Raw genomic sequence first — 17,178 nt, forward strand, 5'->3', positions numbered from 1 at the left:
CTATTCTAAATGCTCTCCCCATCTCAAATCTCTCCCCTAACCAATGCATCTTAGCAAACAGGTGCCAAAGGGATTTTTCTCAAGTGTAGATCTGATTGTGTCTCTCCACTACCTAAAAAGATGGTCCCTATTGCCTCTAAGATGAAATATAAACTCTGTTCAGCTTTTAAAGGCCTTCACAACCTGGCTCTAACCTCCTTTTCCAATCATACATGTTTTTCCCTTTCCTGGTCTTTCCCTTTCTATGGTCCAGCCAAACTAGTTATTTTGCTGTTCCTCATACACTTGACATTCCATTTCTTATCTCAGGGCATTTGTAGTGGCTAGCTATCCCCCATGTTTGGAATTTACCCGTCTCTTAGAATCCCCTTTCCTGAAAAATGTTTTCACAAAGACTTTCATGATCTTGTCCAACTGTTAGTGCCTTTTCCTTTCAAAAATGTATTTTGTATTTATTTTCTCTGTATTTCACATATAATTAGTTATATGCATGTTGTCTCATTCCATAGAATGTAAACTTCCTGAGGGCAGGAACTCTTTCCTTTTTATAACCATCTCCAGCATCTACCATAGCTCCTCGCACTTAACAAATGCTTGTTGGCAAATTAATTGATCCTTAGTATAAGCCTAGAAAGTAGATATTCTTAGGCTGTGGTTTTATGCACCCACATTTTATAGACAAGAAAACTGAGACTTGGAGAAGTTAAGTAACTTAACGGTGTCACACAGTTAATATCTAGATACACATATGTATAATACACACATACATCGACACACATAAATACACATGCACAATACATGCATATGTACTTTTCTATATATACATGTACATATATACACATGTGGATATATAGGTGTGTGTGTACATATGTATACAAAATACACACATATATGCATATACATACACAAACACACATAAATCTATTTCTATCTATGTAACTGGATGGATGGAGGAAATTGAGTCCAGATTTTCCTCAACGTTCAGTATTCTATTCTCTTCATGTTCTCAGGTCCATAGACAGAAGTTAAAGTTGCATTTCTCAGCTAAGATCTAAAGGTTTCTTCTTACTTCTTAAAACTGCTTCTCCTTCATTCCCTTTCACCCTTTTCCTCCCACCTCTGACTCTTGGCCCTTTTTCCTGAGCAGCTAAGAATCATCCCATGGTGTGGCTATAGGGAGTAGAGGGGCCCAAAGTAGGGGATTTGCATATTTTCCTGGTTCATGATATGGTTTGTGTTGAGAAACACAGGCTTAGAGTAAGGTATCCTGTGACGCAGACAAGTTTGGGGGATTGTAGGATAGATGTCTGCCTCAGGCCCTGGTTATTAGGGACCAGTTTCATGAAAGGTGAGACACCAGAAGAATTGCCAATTGAATCCAGAACAAGAGTTAGAAGTCTGCTAACAATGAATAAAATCTGGCAAAAGAAGGGCAACTAGGAAAGAACAGAGAATCAAAAGAAAGTTGGATTACCAGTTGGTCCACAGCACCAGAATTAGCCCTTAATAACTTTTGCAATCTATAAATCTTATCTGTGCTGGGGTTTATCTAGGCAATAGAGGGGACCTGAGATTTTTTTCAATAAATATATTTTTAGTCTCTTGAACAAGGTCTTTCTGTGCTATGTTAATATCCTTCTGTCTCCTCTTTATTTTTCTTCTGTACTGATTTGCAGTAAATTTCTCTTTTAAAACTTGCCTTAGTTGTCCTTATAGAATCATTGACCTAGAAGTGGAATGGATCTCAGAGGTCACCTAATCCAACCCATATCAATTTTGAAAAATATATCTTTTAAATTTTATTACTGAGTCAGTGGATTCTCTAGAGATGACTGGTTAATTAAGTTACGTGAACGGTACTCAGGGTTTTCACAGATCAACTCAAACATATTTAATTTCATATTCATATTCCAATTATTTTACTGTACAGATGTGCCAAAGTTTAAGACTATCCTATGTATAACACATAAGAGGATCAATTAAGGAGGGATTATTCATATTACCAAAAAAGCCTGCAAGTTACAGGAAGATTCACCACAACATCCTTTTAAATATCCAAGTCTCCAGGCCATTTTAAATTATTTGATTGACAAAAACTCAATATGTATGCCTTTGAGAAATCTGTGTAAAAACAAGTTGTTTATACTACAAATGCCCTTGTTTAATAGATAATGAAACCAAGCTCCAATAAGGTGAATTGGTGAAGCCCAGGTCACACAGGTAAGCATCGAGGACAGGATCTAAACCCTGGCTCTCCGACTCCGCAGGCGGTGCTTAATTTTTATACTTTTCAGAGGGTGCCACGTTGCTGTTGGGGAGCAAGGGGAAGAGAAGAAAGAAGGAACCTTGTGTTCTTCCCCTGAAAGGGGAACCCAGAAGATTAGGGAAATGATGGGTTTGAGGAACCCAGCGGATGGCTACATTAACCTAGCCCTTGAGGTTTTGCTGACACAAGAAAGAGTTCTCACCCTTGCAGGCAGTGGCGAGCTGAGAGGCAGCAAGGGCTTCTTCCTCTCCAGGCCTGACATGAAGTGCCACAGTGTTTTTTCTTCCCTATTCTACACACTGATAGTCCCAGAAATCAAGGAGGAGCTGTCCTTTTGGGGGGCGGGGTGTGTATTCTCAACCAGACTTTGTTTAAGATACTGAAAACTATCTATTGAAAAAAATCTTGGGTCCCCTCTATCCCCTGAATAAGCCTCAGGATCTGATGAGAGATGACCCTCAATATTCAGAATGGCTAAAGTGAAATTTACTTATAATTTATATACTTATATAATATACAAATATATTATTTATTTCAGTGGAAAGTCCTACAGGTAAGTTCTTCCCACAAGAAAATCATCTTCACTCATTAAAAGAAGACAGTATATGAGTTGAAGAGGAGAGGATGGGAAGACACAAGATAAGAGGCAGGAAAGAATGCTTAGAAGTTGAATAGTATTTCTTATTATTCCCTCTTTAAGAGATGGTACACTATCATTCTGGACTCCATGTAGAATTCAGGAGCCAGTTTCCTTCGATTAAAGGCTCTCTCTGCTGCTATCATTCAAGCATTTTAGTCATGTCTGACTGTGACCTCATCTGGTGTTTTCTTGGCAAAGATACTGGAGTGGTTTGCTATTTCCTTCTCCAGCTCATTTTACAGATGAAGAAACCGAGGCAATCAAGGTCAAGTGATTTGCCTAAGCATCTGAGGCCAGATTTTAAGTCAGCCCAACACTATCCACTGCACCATCTAGCCCTCGATTACACTGGTCTGCTTGGCCAAACATTCTGTAACTTTTCACTTCTAGTAAGATTTTTCAGAGAGGTATTGCAGGATAATAAAGAGTAAGCTGGCCTCACCTTTCTCAGTGTCTTTGTTCATCACTTGCAAAATTGCTACAATGACAGCACATACATCATAGATTTCTTCTAAGGATTAAAGGAGATAATATATGTAAAGCACTATGCAAATCGACACCATTAGATGGTGATGATGATGATCTGAGTTCCTTGCTCTGAACACTCCATCTCCCATCTCTGTGCATTTTCATTACCTATCCCCAGTGCACAGAATTCTCTCCACTCTTATTTCTGCCTCCTGGCTCCCTTGGCATCCTTCAAGTCTCAGGTAATATCCCACACCTTTTCAAGAAGCCTATCCCAACCTCTCTTAGAGCCAATGTCTTCCCCCTAAGGTTTTCTCCAATTTGTTTTACTCTGTGTGTGTGTGGTCCCTATGGTTTCATTGGTTCAAGGACTTACCATTGGGTAACTCCCTCTACCAATTCAGATAAATATTTGTCCTCCAATTTATATTCTTAAGAAGTTGCGTTTGACATTAGTATGTTCTAAGGTCTCCCAATCAGCATTTGGAAAGGTATCCCTAACTTTGTTTTTAGCTCTCTCTGTCCCCTCTGTCACAGCAACACATTCAAATTTATTTTATTCCCTCAATATTCAATAAATAAGTATTGAATGCTTATTATGTATAAACTGTTATCTTAGGAGATGTAAGGAAACACAGATGAATTATCCTTGTTCCCAAGAAACTTAGCACGGAGAAGGGGAGGTGAAACATAGGAAAAAGAACAAATGAAATTCAGTCAATGGTTTTTCAGTTGTGTCTGACTTTGTGACCCCATTTGGCATTTTCCTGTCAAAGATACTGAAGTGGTTTGCCTTTCCTTCCCTAGCTAATTTGACAGATGAGGAAACTGAGGTAAACTGGGTCAATCGATTTGCCCAGGGTCATCCAGCTAGTAAAGTTTCTGAGGCTGGATGTGAACTCAGGAAGATGAGTATTCCTGACTCGAGACCAGACACTAAATTCACTGTGCCACCTAGCTGCCTTAAACAAACGAAAAAGCATTTATTATTCGGATTTTATTTGCCAGGCACTGTGCTCAATAATTATCATACATTTGACTAAAATTGCATATACATTTACATATGTACCTACAGTATTCATCTGATTAAAAACCTCATACCATCTGCCTCTTTAATTCTATTTAATCTTTCCTAATTACCTTGCAGCTGCTAATCAGAAGTAATGTTTTAAATATGTACTTTTATCATTTGCGTGTGATTATAGACGTAGAAATGCTAAAATTAGCACACACCATTCATTTTTATTGTCTGAAATATATTCTTTGTAAGGAATGAAAAACTTGGGATAAGTGGTTTATAATTGATGCTTACATTATAAAGAACACACATGGAATCTGTGATTTTTAAATAAACATGTATTTTGTTTTATTGACTATACATTTTTGTTACAAAGGTTTCCTTTTCAGTGGGAAAGGAGCTGGGGAGGAAAGGGTATAGTGATAGGGAAAGACAGGGGGAGAGGGGGAGGGAGAGGGAGAGAGAGAGAGACAGATAGAGAGAGAGAGAGAGAGAGAGAAAGAGAGAGAGAGAGAGAGAGAGAGAGAGAGAGAGAGAGAGAGTTTTTTAAATAGACATGCAGTCTCCATTCTACCTTGGATGTATGACTTTCTAGCCACCTTTTGGATTAGGGCATTCACCTGATCTCCTGATTATTTTAGGAATACTTGTACTTTTCTTGAAAGAAAAATAAAATCTCCAAATATAATGATGCTCAAGATGACCTGCGTCCCACATGATGTTTTCTGTATGGAATTCTTTTCAAGTGGCTACATGTCAACATCACTGAGGGATGTAATAGGTGTAGTACATAGCTAACCTAAGCTACAGATGTAAATCTTGCCTCTGACCGAGACTGGCAAAATGACCCTCAGCAATTAAGTTTTCAGTGATATCCAAAAAAAGATCAAACCAAGAGGAAAAGGACCAATATGAACAAAAAATTCATAGCAGCTCTTTTTGTCACAGCAAAGAACTACAGACAAGGGGTGGGGAGGAACCCTATTAAGTAAGAAATGATTGAATAAATTAATGGGATATTATTGTGCCATAATGAAAGGGACAGTTTCAGGGAAATCTGAGGAGACTTATATGAACTGATACAGAGTGAAGTGAGCAGAACCTGAAAAACAAATTAGGCAATAACAACAGCATTGTAAAGAAAAACAGCTGTGGAAGATTGAAAAACTCTGATCAATGAAATGATGAGACCTGATTCTAAAGGATCAGTGATGAAGAATGCTATCTTTCTCCTAAAAAAGAGGTGATAGATTCGAGGTACAGCATGAAACGCATATTTTCAGACATAGACATTGAGGGAATTTGTTTTACTTGACTAGATATTTGTTTCAAGGGTTTCCTTTTTCTTTTTAGTGGTGAAGGGATAGAGAAGGGAGGAAGAGAATGGAGAGAGGGAAAAAAGAGGGGATGAAGGACAGGGGGAGAGAGAGAAGGAGGGGAAGAAGAAGAAGGAGAGGGAGAGCAAAGTGTCCCTAAGGTATTAGTAAAATGCACAGAAGATTAAAGAAAGTCAGAAGGAAGCAGACAAGCGGGATGGCTTTGAACTTTGGCTTTAGTTATATACTTAAAAGAAAAGCAAGTTTTACATGCTATATAGTTGTAGTTTTGTGTATAATACTAATTTTCTATAATACTTTTTATATAGAAATGCTTATTTTATTTGGTTTTTAAGTTCAGATTTAAAAATTTTAAGTTTTTTAGTACTGACTTAAAAAAAGTAAGTTACAAAACAATTTCTGTCCTTCATTTGTAATGGGGGGTTCTCATCAAGAGTTACCTACACCATAACATCACATACCCAGGCCTTTGTTCCCTTAAGAATCATGTATTGTATTCAACTGGCTACAAATATTAGTCACACATTAAAAACAGTCTAGGCTATGACAATTCTCTCCACCAGGTGGCAGTGTATTTTGTTTCTTCTCCATAAGCAAGTTGGAAATCCCAGGTTCTGCAACAACCTGAACAAATCCTTCCTCCGCCCCCCATTACAATAAGTCAAGCGCTTTGCTCCCCACTCTACTTTCTCTCTCTCATAGCTTTTTTCTTTATTAAGTAGGAACTGAGTAGTTTTGCGAAATGTAACATATCTAAGTGAATATTTCATATGTCTCTACTTTCAAGAGAAAGAAACCTATCACTCATCTGTCAAATCTTCAAACAGGCATTTAAATTATTATTATTCCCCATAATTTATGGGGGGGGGTGATTATAGGTATATATCATACAACATACACATATGTCATATATATCATACACACATAGACAATTTCTTTGTTAATTTAACCAAAGATAAAATTAAATAAAATTTTTGATGAGAACATCAGGGAGGGGTGTTTATTATTTCATATAATGGAACCTTTGGCATCTTTCAAATGCATAGCATAAATACTACTTCCTACACAATGTCGGTCCCATGCCACCCACTTGTTAATCTAATGGGATTCCCCTGATAAGTTAATGATTCCCTCCCTTACAAGTAAGTGTTTTGTATTTACTTTTCTGAGTACATGTTGTTTACTCTCAATTAAACCTAAGATCCATTAGAGCAGGAATGGTTTCACTATTCTTTGTAGCTAACCCTAGAACAAAGACTAGCACCTGCACAGAAAAAAATGGCACTTAAAAAAAATGCTTAATGGATTAAAGGGAAAAAAGCAGAGGAATGAGGTTCCCAGTGCTGTGTCTGCCTTTGGGTCAGGGTAAAACCTGCCTATTTGACTTCATCCAGTCTCAGCTACTCTATCTGTAAAACAAGGTTGATACAATCAGCTCTCTCCACCATCTGACACTATAGCCTGGTATGAAATGGAGAACCCCAAATCAGATTCTCCTTGGCTTAAACTACTACCTCAAGCTGGGGTAACATGGAAGTCTGGGTCAGCTATGCAAAGGTCTGGAAGGGAAAATGTTATGGGTCTCTGAACAACTATTTGGCAATGGCATTGGGAAATGTTGGCTACATGAAATTGACAAATTAGTTTCTTTCACCTGACAGAGGTAGACAGACAGCTAGACAGACAGACAGACAGACAGACACACACACACACACACACACACACACACAAAGAGTGTATATGGTCCTTAAAACCAAGTCCTGTCGGTTATTATCAAGGCTAGCTATTTCCTTCTCTGTAGTATGACTTAAAATTTACCTAATCTTTTTTAAAACTAAAAAAAAATTCTGCATCCAAGGTCTTCCTGGTAACTTCATGCTCAGATACTATAATCTTTTCGCTGGGCTCATAGCCACCCAATGCTACTTCAAAATATCCTGCTCACAGTTAGGAACTATGCTCAAAACTGTGCATACCCTCTGATCCAGCAACACACTCTTAGGTTGGTATTCCAAAAAGATTAAAAAAATACAAAAGGAAAATGACCTCTATGTACAAAAATATCTACAGCAACTCTTTTTGTGGTAGCAAAGAATTGGAAATTGAGGAGATTCCAATTATTTGGGAAATGGCTGACAAGTTGTGGTATATAATTGCAGTGAAATACTATTTGCCTTATAAGAAATGACAAGAAATTTACTTAATCAGATTTCAGAAAAACCTGGAAAGACATGAACTGATGCAAAGTGAGGTGAGCAATACCAGGTAAACATTGTACATAGTAACAGAAACATAGTATGATGATCAACTGTGAACTACTTGGTTATTCTCATCAATACAATGATCCAAAACAATTCCCAAGGACTCAACAATGAAAAATGCTATCCACCTCCAAAGAAAGAACTGATGGGATCTGAATGTAGATCAAACCATACTATTTTTCACTTTATTTTTTTGTGTGGTTTTTGGTCTGGGTTTTCTTTTACAAAATGAGTAATATGTAAATGCTTTGTATGATTGCCCATGAATAGCCTATATTAAATCGCTTATTATCTCAGATGGCAGAAGGAGAGAAAAAGGGAGGCAGAGAATTTAAAACTCAGTTTCTAAAAAAAGGAATGTGAAAAATTGTTTTTACATGTAATTGAGAAAAAAACATTATTCAAAAAAATGTTCTGCTCACCACTGCAAAAGCTACATTAATATAATGTTCATTAATAGATAATAATAAAGTAATAATGCTGTTACTAATAACATTTATATAGTGCTTACTATGTGCCAGGCACTGTACTAAATGCTTTAGAGTTATTACCTCATCAAATCCTCACAACAACCCAAGGAGGTAGGTGGGTGCTATTATTACTCCCATTTTACATGTGAGGAAAACAGAGGTTAAGTGACTTGCCCAGGGTTACACATGTAGAAAATGTCTGAGGCTGGATATGAACTCAGGTCTTCCTGAAGCCTGGCCTGGTGGTATCAATAAGTAAGTCCACTACTCTTAAAGGAATCCCATTGGCTTCTAGATCAAATTAGCATCAAAACCTGACATTAATTCAATCCATTCTACATTCTCACTTCTATCTAAACATGCAGCCATAGTTCAGTTAAATTAGATTACATAGGGCCTCATGTTACAACTTTACTTTTTAATCAGAGAGCCTTTGCTTAAACCACACCACATGGAAAGAAGAACCTTTCTTCTTCTACTAACTAATCATATACCTCTCTTCTTCTGAATTGAGGTTTCTTAAATTAGGGTATGAGAACTTAAAAATGTTGGATAACTATATGTCAATATAATTTTCTTTTCAATTATACATATTTTGTTTTATGAGGAAGGCTTTTCCAGACCACTAAAGTAGTCCATGATATTTTTTTAAAAAAGGATAAGAATCCCTATTCTAAATTATATTTAAAAGCCTTTTTTTTATTTTGGGGGGGGGGAAAGCAAGGCAATTGGGGTTAAGTGACTAGCCCAAGGTCACATAGCTAGTAACTGTGTCAAGTGTCTAAGGCTGGATTTGAACTCAGGTCCTCCTGTCTCCAGGGCTAGTGCTCTATTTACTACACCACCTAGCTGTCCATAGCCTATTGCCTTCTTAAAGGTTTTCCTAATGTAAACATTTTGTCCCATCCCATAATTTGATTACTCATTCCTTCAGCCTTCCCTCCTTTTCAAAGCATTTTTGTAATCATTGTATATTATGCATTTCTGTTGAGTACTATGGTGTGTCCAAAGTTAGAATGTAGGTCATGTTTGCCAATGTGCATTCCAAAAAACTAATGAGGGACCTATAACACCATAGACCTTAATAAACTTCTTGTCTTAAGTAACTGATGGAAGTTGTTTTTGTTATTTCTTAGGACAGAGAGAAACTTGAAAGACTAAACTTCTTACTCAGCTACAACATAACAGGAAACAAAAATCCTGATTTGATTTTTTTCCCTAAAATATACAAATAAACCAACAAAAAGACAGTGTTTTTCCTGTCACGGGGGCAAAAACAAGTTTTACCCCAATCATCTCAGTTTACTACATGACAGACTACTGCTTCTCAGCAGTCAGTGACACTTAGCAACACAACCTGGTAAGCCATCGCCTGCTTAACTGGTTTGACAATTAAATATATTCAAGACAAAATTCTGAGTTGGAGAAAAGCTGAAGAGGGTGGCCCTCTGTCTTCATCCACCCTTCTATGGCCCTAGGAAGGGACTGGGGCTCACTCTCAGGAATAACAAGGTTGTATACAACTTGACCCCATTCACTTGAATTGATAACAGTATCTCTTGGGTATAAAATTTGGTTTTTGTCTTATTAAATTAATAATCCACATATAAGGCACCCACAGTAACCTCTAGTTGCCTTTCAAATGTGAAAGAATCACAATTTTAGTATTCACATTCCTCCTCCTAATTTAAGTGCTCATCAACATTTTATGAAGGATGAAGGAGGCTGGGAAGTGTCTTTGTGGAAGGCAAGTAAGGTCATGTCACCAAGTGCTAAATCAAAATCACTCAGGCAATATAAGCTGTACATAAAGTTGAAAAAATGGGCAAAAAGTATCACAGACCAGGGCTTGGGAGGTATTTGAGGGCAGAAGAAAGAGAACTCGATGGGGAGTTTGGGAAACCTTGGTTTTACCACTCTCTATATTGCATAGCTTACTGAACTGTCCAAGGTTTGGTTTCTTCAAGTGTCAAATAGGATAACATTTGTGTTGGTAATCTGATGAGGGTGACGTGAGAATGAATGAGAGAATTCTTTGAAAAGAATAAAGTTCACAGCATGATACTGGAAGAGCAGAAAGAGGTCATCATGTCCTTATTTTAGATGTGAGGAAACTAAGGGCCAGAAAAACTGAGACATGTCCAAGGTCACACACATAAGCGACAAAGCCAGGATTTGACCCAAGGTTCTCCAATTCTCAATCTATCAGACATTTCCCTACACTGTACCAGTGAAACAGTTAACTGCAGGATATTGACATTTTGGATTCTGAGCAATAAAAACCCACCTGGGAATGCTGGTCAAATAGGTCAAGACATTTTGAAACTCTTTCTCTGGGATTTCACTGAACGCTGGATAATCTGGGAATGTGATGACTGGACATCCATCTTGCCCCCGTCCACCTAAAAATGAATTATTTAAAAAACCAGTTAAAATAAACCCAGTGTATTCCAATTGAGCAACATTCATAACAGCAGAGAGAGAGTGTCTAGAAACTCTTTTTTTTAAAGTAAGCAGCAGTGTATATATTGCTGGCTTTTGTTTGTTTGTTTGTTATTGTTTTTAAGCACTGAAAGGAACTGCCCCCTTTGAATTTCTCTTCTCATCATGAATGAGGGATGGAATATTCACTTCAGAATAGGTAGTTTCTTAGGTTTTACTGAAGCTTCTTTGTATCCACTGGGAATAATAATGGGTCATTTTGGGTGCATTTCTTTCCTGCTTCTTGGCTATTTTTGTTCTTATCTGGATATGAAAATAGAAATGCTGAAATGTCAGAGGAAAGGAAAGCTATTACAGTTATCCCTCCCACATCAGGACTTTCCCCATCATAGTTTCCATATATATATATATTTATATATATATGTATATATATATTTATATATATATGTATATATATATTTATATATATATGTATATATATATATCGCAGTTCGGCATCAGAAATTAAATGGGAATTTTGCGGAAGCTGCAGATAACACGCAAAGGTCAGCAGGTGACACAGAAATGCACAAAGTACATGTATAGTATTGTATAATATCAACATATTTTATCTTTTAATACCATAAATATACAAAATTTCTTCTCTGGTATGAAGGGAGGGTCAAAAAATTTTATGCAGATTTTCCAGATTGCAGGGGCACTGTGCCCCTAAACCCTGCAATGTGGACGGGATAATTGTATATTATTCCCTGAATTCATTGCAATAAGAAGCAGAGTCTTGGAGATGGCACCCACTCCCCCACTGCCAAACAAAGATCCCAACAAACTCTCATTTGCACAAGATTCCCAGTGTGACAGTAACACAAGAGATTGAAAAGTACTTTTCAAAAGGCATTTTCTGTCCATCCCTTTGCATAGAATTAATATACCTTTCAAGGGGGTCTTCTCATCCTAGTCTAAAATGCTAATCTGAGATTTCTGCTTAAGGGATTGTCAATGGGAAGAAAGCTATGGCAGGCTCTTCCAGTCTTTGAGTACAAGCCCAGCAAAGGGCAGAATACCTGTCAGACTGTGACAGGCCTCGCTAAGCTCTGACAGGTCATTCACTGACTAGAAGACTGACCACCAGGTGATGAATCCTCTCAGACCTTAGCAATGCCCAAAGATATATTAAAGGCACTCAAGAAGGGAGTCCTCCCACCCCTCACCAGTGGGATAATATGTCTGAGCATCATCCCAAACATCAAGCCATCCTTGAAGTTCATTAATGCTTATAATCTGCTTATAAATGACAAAATTAAGAGGTCTGAAATTTGAACCTTTAGGTGAAGTCATTTTTCTCTTCTACATTTTCTTGCACCACCCACACATTTTTGCATTAAAATATTTTTATCCATTTCATTAAATATTTCCCAATTGCATGTAAAATATGTTTAACATTCATTTTTAAAAATATTTTTTATTTTTTTGCTTTTAGGAGGGGAGAAGGTAAGGCAATTAGGTTTCAGTGACTTGCCCAAGGTCATACAACTAGTAATTGTTAAGTATCTGAGGCCAGATTTGAACTCAGGTACTCCTGACTCCAGGGCTGATGTTCTATTCACTGTGCCACCTACCCACCCCTTAACATTAATTTTTTAAAATCTTGAGGTTCAAACTCTTTCCCTCCCTTCTGCCCTTCCCCCATCCAGTAAGACAAGAAGTATGATATTGATTGTACATTGATTATACATGATGTGATAATACGTGCAAAATATTATTTCAATATTAGCCACATTGCAAAAGAAAACACACTCATTTATCCAAAAAGCACCCAAGAAAAATAGACAAAGTAAAAAAAATGTATTCTTCAATCTGCACTCAGAGTTCAGCAGTTCTCTCTCTGGAGGTGGATAGCATTTTTCATTATGGGTCCTTTGACATCATTTTGGATTATTGTATTGATCATGAACCTAAGTCTTCACAGTTGATCATTCCTTACAATTTTGTTCTTACTGCCACACATTTTATCTTTTTTTTTTTTTGCTTTTATGGAGGGCAATTGGGGTTTAGTGACTTGCCCAAGGTGTTATAGCTAGTTTTTGTATTGTGTCTGATGTGGGATTTGAACTCAGGTCCTCCTGACTCCAGGGCCAGTGCTCTACTCACTGTACTACCTAGTGGCTCCCACACATTTTATCTTAAGGAAACAATGAAAGCTATAATATGTCACAGTATTTCCAACTCTTTCTTAAACCTTTTCACTTAAATCCTTTCCACAATGCCAATATATTCCCTATCTATTTGTACTTTTTGGTATCTCATTTCTCTCCCTTTCCCAATCAGCCATTCCTTATTTGAAAAAAAAAAAAAAGAGAGAGAGAAAAATGTCGGAAAAATTGACACAATAACCAAACACAACATTTTGTGTAGTATTACACAACTTTATTCCCCTCCACTCTTAACAGAAGGTTGAGAGAAATCAGTTTCCCTATGTGTAAAAATGAGCAGATTAGGTAGAATGATTTCTAAGATCTCTCTTAGCTCTAAAGCTATGGGATGTGCATGCTTAATAGCTTGTCTTTGGAATAAGCTTGGATAAATTCATATGCTTGATTTCATTAACACAGAATTTCAAAGCTGAAAGGAACCTCATTCAAGGCCAATGGACAAGAAATACAAGAATTCCTTTTTTAACACTCCAATTGTCCAGTCACCACTTGAAAACAGATTTTCAATAAGAGGGAGCCCTTTGCAAGGCCGTCCCCTCCACTCTGCTGCTAACACATTTGGGTCATCTGACATATACCTTAAGTTCTAGAACAGTGTGTTTTAGAGATAAAATAGTTAGGATCTGACTGCCTAAGTTTCTCCAAGGGAAGTTGGCTCAAGAAAGGTAGGAGAGAGGGGTGGCCAGGTAGCACAGGGAGTAAAAGAGCCAACTCCAGTGTCAGGATGGCCTGGGGATCGAATTCAGGCTCAGACACTTAGCACCCACTCAGAAACACCTGGCCTTGTAGTGTAACCTTGAGCAAGTTACTTAACCCCAATGGCTTAGGGGCGGCCAGGTGGCTCAGCAAGTAAAGAGCACTGGCTCCAGTGTTGGGATGACCCAGGGATCAAATCCGGGCTCAGATACTTAGCACGACACCCAGAAATAACTGGCCGTGTAACCTTGAGGAAGTTACTTAACCCCAGTTGCTTAAAAATAAATAATTTTTTAAAAAAGTTTAAAAAAAAGAAAGGTAGGAGCATCAAAAAAGGAATTTTGACACAAGCACAAATTATCCTAATGAGAAAGAAAATGGGGTGCTGTTGATGAGGATGTAAAAAGAGTAACTGACCAACTCATATTTCCAGATGACAGAAGAATAAGATAATAAAGTGTGGTTAATATTTGTTTTAAGGTTTATAAAGCACTGTGCAAAGATCATCTCCTTTAGAGCTCACAACAACCCTGGGAGGGAGATCTTATTAGCCACACTTTACAGATGGAAAACTGAGGCAACTTGCCAAGCAAGTCAAGATTTTAACTCAGATCTTCCTGACTATAAGGACAGCACTCTATGCATTACACCCCTTAACTGCAAGAAGGAAGATGGAAACAAGGCAGAAAAAAAAGTTGTTTCTATAAGAATACCAGGATGGCAAAGGTCCAGCACAAGTCCGAGGCTCCATATTCTAGCAAAACTAGGATTGTTTCCCAATCTTTTCCTGACCTCCTACCTTCCCTTCGTATAAACCAGAGGGCCAAAAATGCAGCATGGGTAAGCCTGCAACACTCCTGAAGGTGACCCAAGCCAGAGTAAAATGTAATTGGGAAATATTTAACAGAATTTTAAAAGTGCAACCCCCCCATAAATAATATTACTTCTTTTTTGCTTTTGGAGGGGGAAAGGAAGGGCAATTGGGGTTAAATGACTTGCCCAAGGTCACACGGCTAGTAAGTGTTAAGTGTCTGAAGCTGGATTTGAACTCAGGTCCTCCTGACTCCAGGGCCGGTGCTCTATTCACTGTGCCATTTAGCCGACCCAATAATATTACATTCTAAAAATTAAGTCCTTGTGCTGGTCACAGGGATCTTTATATACAGTTTGGAAGCCTCCATTTCTATGGTATATATGGTATATACATACCACTGGTACACTGGTATAACCATCTCTCATGCTTTGGGTCACACTCCCTACACATTCATGTCTGTTAATTTTGTCATTAAGTTGTTGCAATTGTATTCAAGTTTTCACGACTCCATCTGGGATGTTCTTCGCAGGGATACTGGGGTGGATTGCCATTTCCTTCTCCAGCTCATTTTATAGATGAGGAAACTGAGGCAAACAGGGTAAAGTGACTTGCCCAGGGTCACATAGTTAGTAAGTATTTGAGGCCAGATCTGACCTCAGGTCTTCCTAACTGTAGGCCCAGCACTCTATACTTTGCACCGCTTAGCAGGCCTCTGCCTATTAAGAGGATCACAGATTCAGAGGGACCTTTGTGGCCATCTTAACAGCCCTCCATATTTTACATACGATGAAACTGATGCCCCAAGAGGTTAAGAGATTGGAGAAAGAGTGTCAGAGCCAGAATTTGAACCTAGGTCCTCTGATTCCAAATCCATTACTCTTACCATTTCACCTTTCATCTTTGTCTCCCTTCAAGGACTAGCTCAGGTACCAACTGCCTCATGAAACCTAACATGACCCTCCAGTTGAAACTGATCCTTCCTTTCTCGTATTTTTTCTGGTATTTTGTCAAGATTCCTCCCCAGTTCTGCTTAAAATCACCTCGCTTATTTCAATAATCCTTATAAAAGTTTTACCTCTCCACCCCCCCCCCCGACCCACTAGACAATAAACCATTCGAGACCAGGAACTGTCATTTTTTATTGTTATATTCCCATTACTTAGAACTCTGCTTGTGTATAGTAAATACTTAAAAGACGTTTATTGAATTGAATGATTTGCTCTAAAAGTTAAATGCCAGAGCAGGAAAAATCATTATCACATCAAGTCACCACTGGTTTCCACTGACCCTGGAGGAGATGAGGAGGGGGAGTTTCGGTGATTTATCTTTTCTTACTTCAGTAGAATGTATTAAAGTTACATTCCTTTCCACTTCTCTCTGGCTTTTACAGACGGTCACGTTGAAGAATAGAAAAACAATAGTGAAGTTTTATGGTCGTGTTTAGGAAAAGCGGTTTGTCTAACACAAATGACCAAGAACACAGCAGCAGCCTCCTTGTTCTGTTCTTGAAGCATGGAGTTAAATAAGGATGCCCCGTTAAAAATAGCTGCCTTTTCTATTTTGAGACACGAGGCCTTTGGAAGGGTAAAAACACAGATCCTTAATCCTCCTTGTTAGTCCTGAGTGCATTCTCAGTCTTTTCATCATGGTCCAAAGACAACAAAAGTGAACAGCAAACTCTAGTTCACCCAGAATCCAAACAAGTAAAGAGCTGAAATCAGGCTGGGGAAGGAGGGCATTTTTTCCCTACTCTTTCATAAGGAATGCAAATGGCCAATAAGTGACCTGATCGCAGGGACAGACTTAGAATAGCCACTTGGAATTAATTAAAACTCTAATAAGCAAGAAGGGCACTTTCATGAACCTCCTGGTTATTCATGCCTTCCATCTTCCGGAGATCATTTATGAATTTATTTGGGTACCATGTGGCAGAGTGGAAAGGTCATAGAATCGGCTAATAAAAAAGGGAGATTCCAATTCAGTTATTCCCTATGTGATTTTAATCAAGTCACCTCCTCTGTCCAGGTCTCAGTTTCCTCATCTGTAAAACGAGGGTGAGATCCAAGGTACCTTCTAACTCTAAATATATGCTCCTATGTTTCATTCACCCAGTAGAATATAAGCTCCTTGAGGGCAGGGGATGTTTTAAGGTTTGTCTTTGTATCTTCAGCACTTAGGCTTGTACATAGAATGCATTTTTTTAAAAATGTATTTATTTTTTAGTTTTCAACATTCATTTCCACAAGATTTTGAGTTACAAATTTTCTCCCCGTCTCTTCCCTACCCCCCACCCCAAGATGGTAAGCATACTGAATACCCCTTCCCCAAATCTGCTCTCTCTTATATCACCCCCATCCTTCCCCTTACTTTTTTGTAGGGCAAAATGGATTTCTATATCCCAGAATGCACTTCTTAATGCTTACTGAATTGCATTGGCCTAGATGACTCCTAAGGTATAGAGGCAGAAAATAAAAGGAACCAGAATAAAGCCTAGAGAGTTCTGGACACTTATTGAGTGAGAACAAAACAATGATCTAGCCCAGGGGTGGGGAACCT

At 38.1% G+C, this 17,178-nt stretch overlaps 1 protein-coding gene across 5 annotated transcripts in view; it reads right to left on the reverse strand.

The window, feature by feature from the left end:
* MCF2L (MCF.2 cell line derived transforming sequence like) overlaps positions 1-17,178 on the reverse strand; it is a 386,575-nt gene that overhangs the window by 110,891 nt on the left and 258,506 nt on the right. For all 5 annotated transcript variants that reach the window (XM_069094090.1, XM_069094093.1, XM_069094091.1 and 2 more), the window contains one exon: positions 10,748-10,862. In XM_069094090.1, coding sequence (XP_068950191.1) covers positions 10,748-10,862 — 115 coding nt within the window. The remainder of the gene's footprint in view (positions 1-10,747; positions 10,863-17,178) is intronic.

The sequence above is a fragment of the Petaurus breviceps genome, unplaced genomic scaffold (genome assembly GCF_028583685.1).
Source record: "Petaurus breviceps papuanus isolate PSGF00001 unplaced genomic scaffold, PetGlider_PUasm1.0 214, whole genome shotgun sequence".
In the NCBI taxonomy this organism is placed as follows: Eukaryota; Metazoa; Chordata; class Mammalia; order Diprotodontia; family Petauridae; genus Petaurus; species Petaurus breviceps.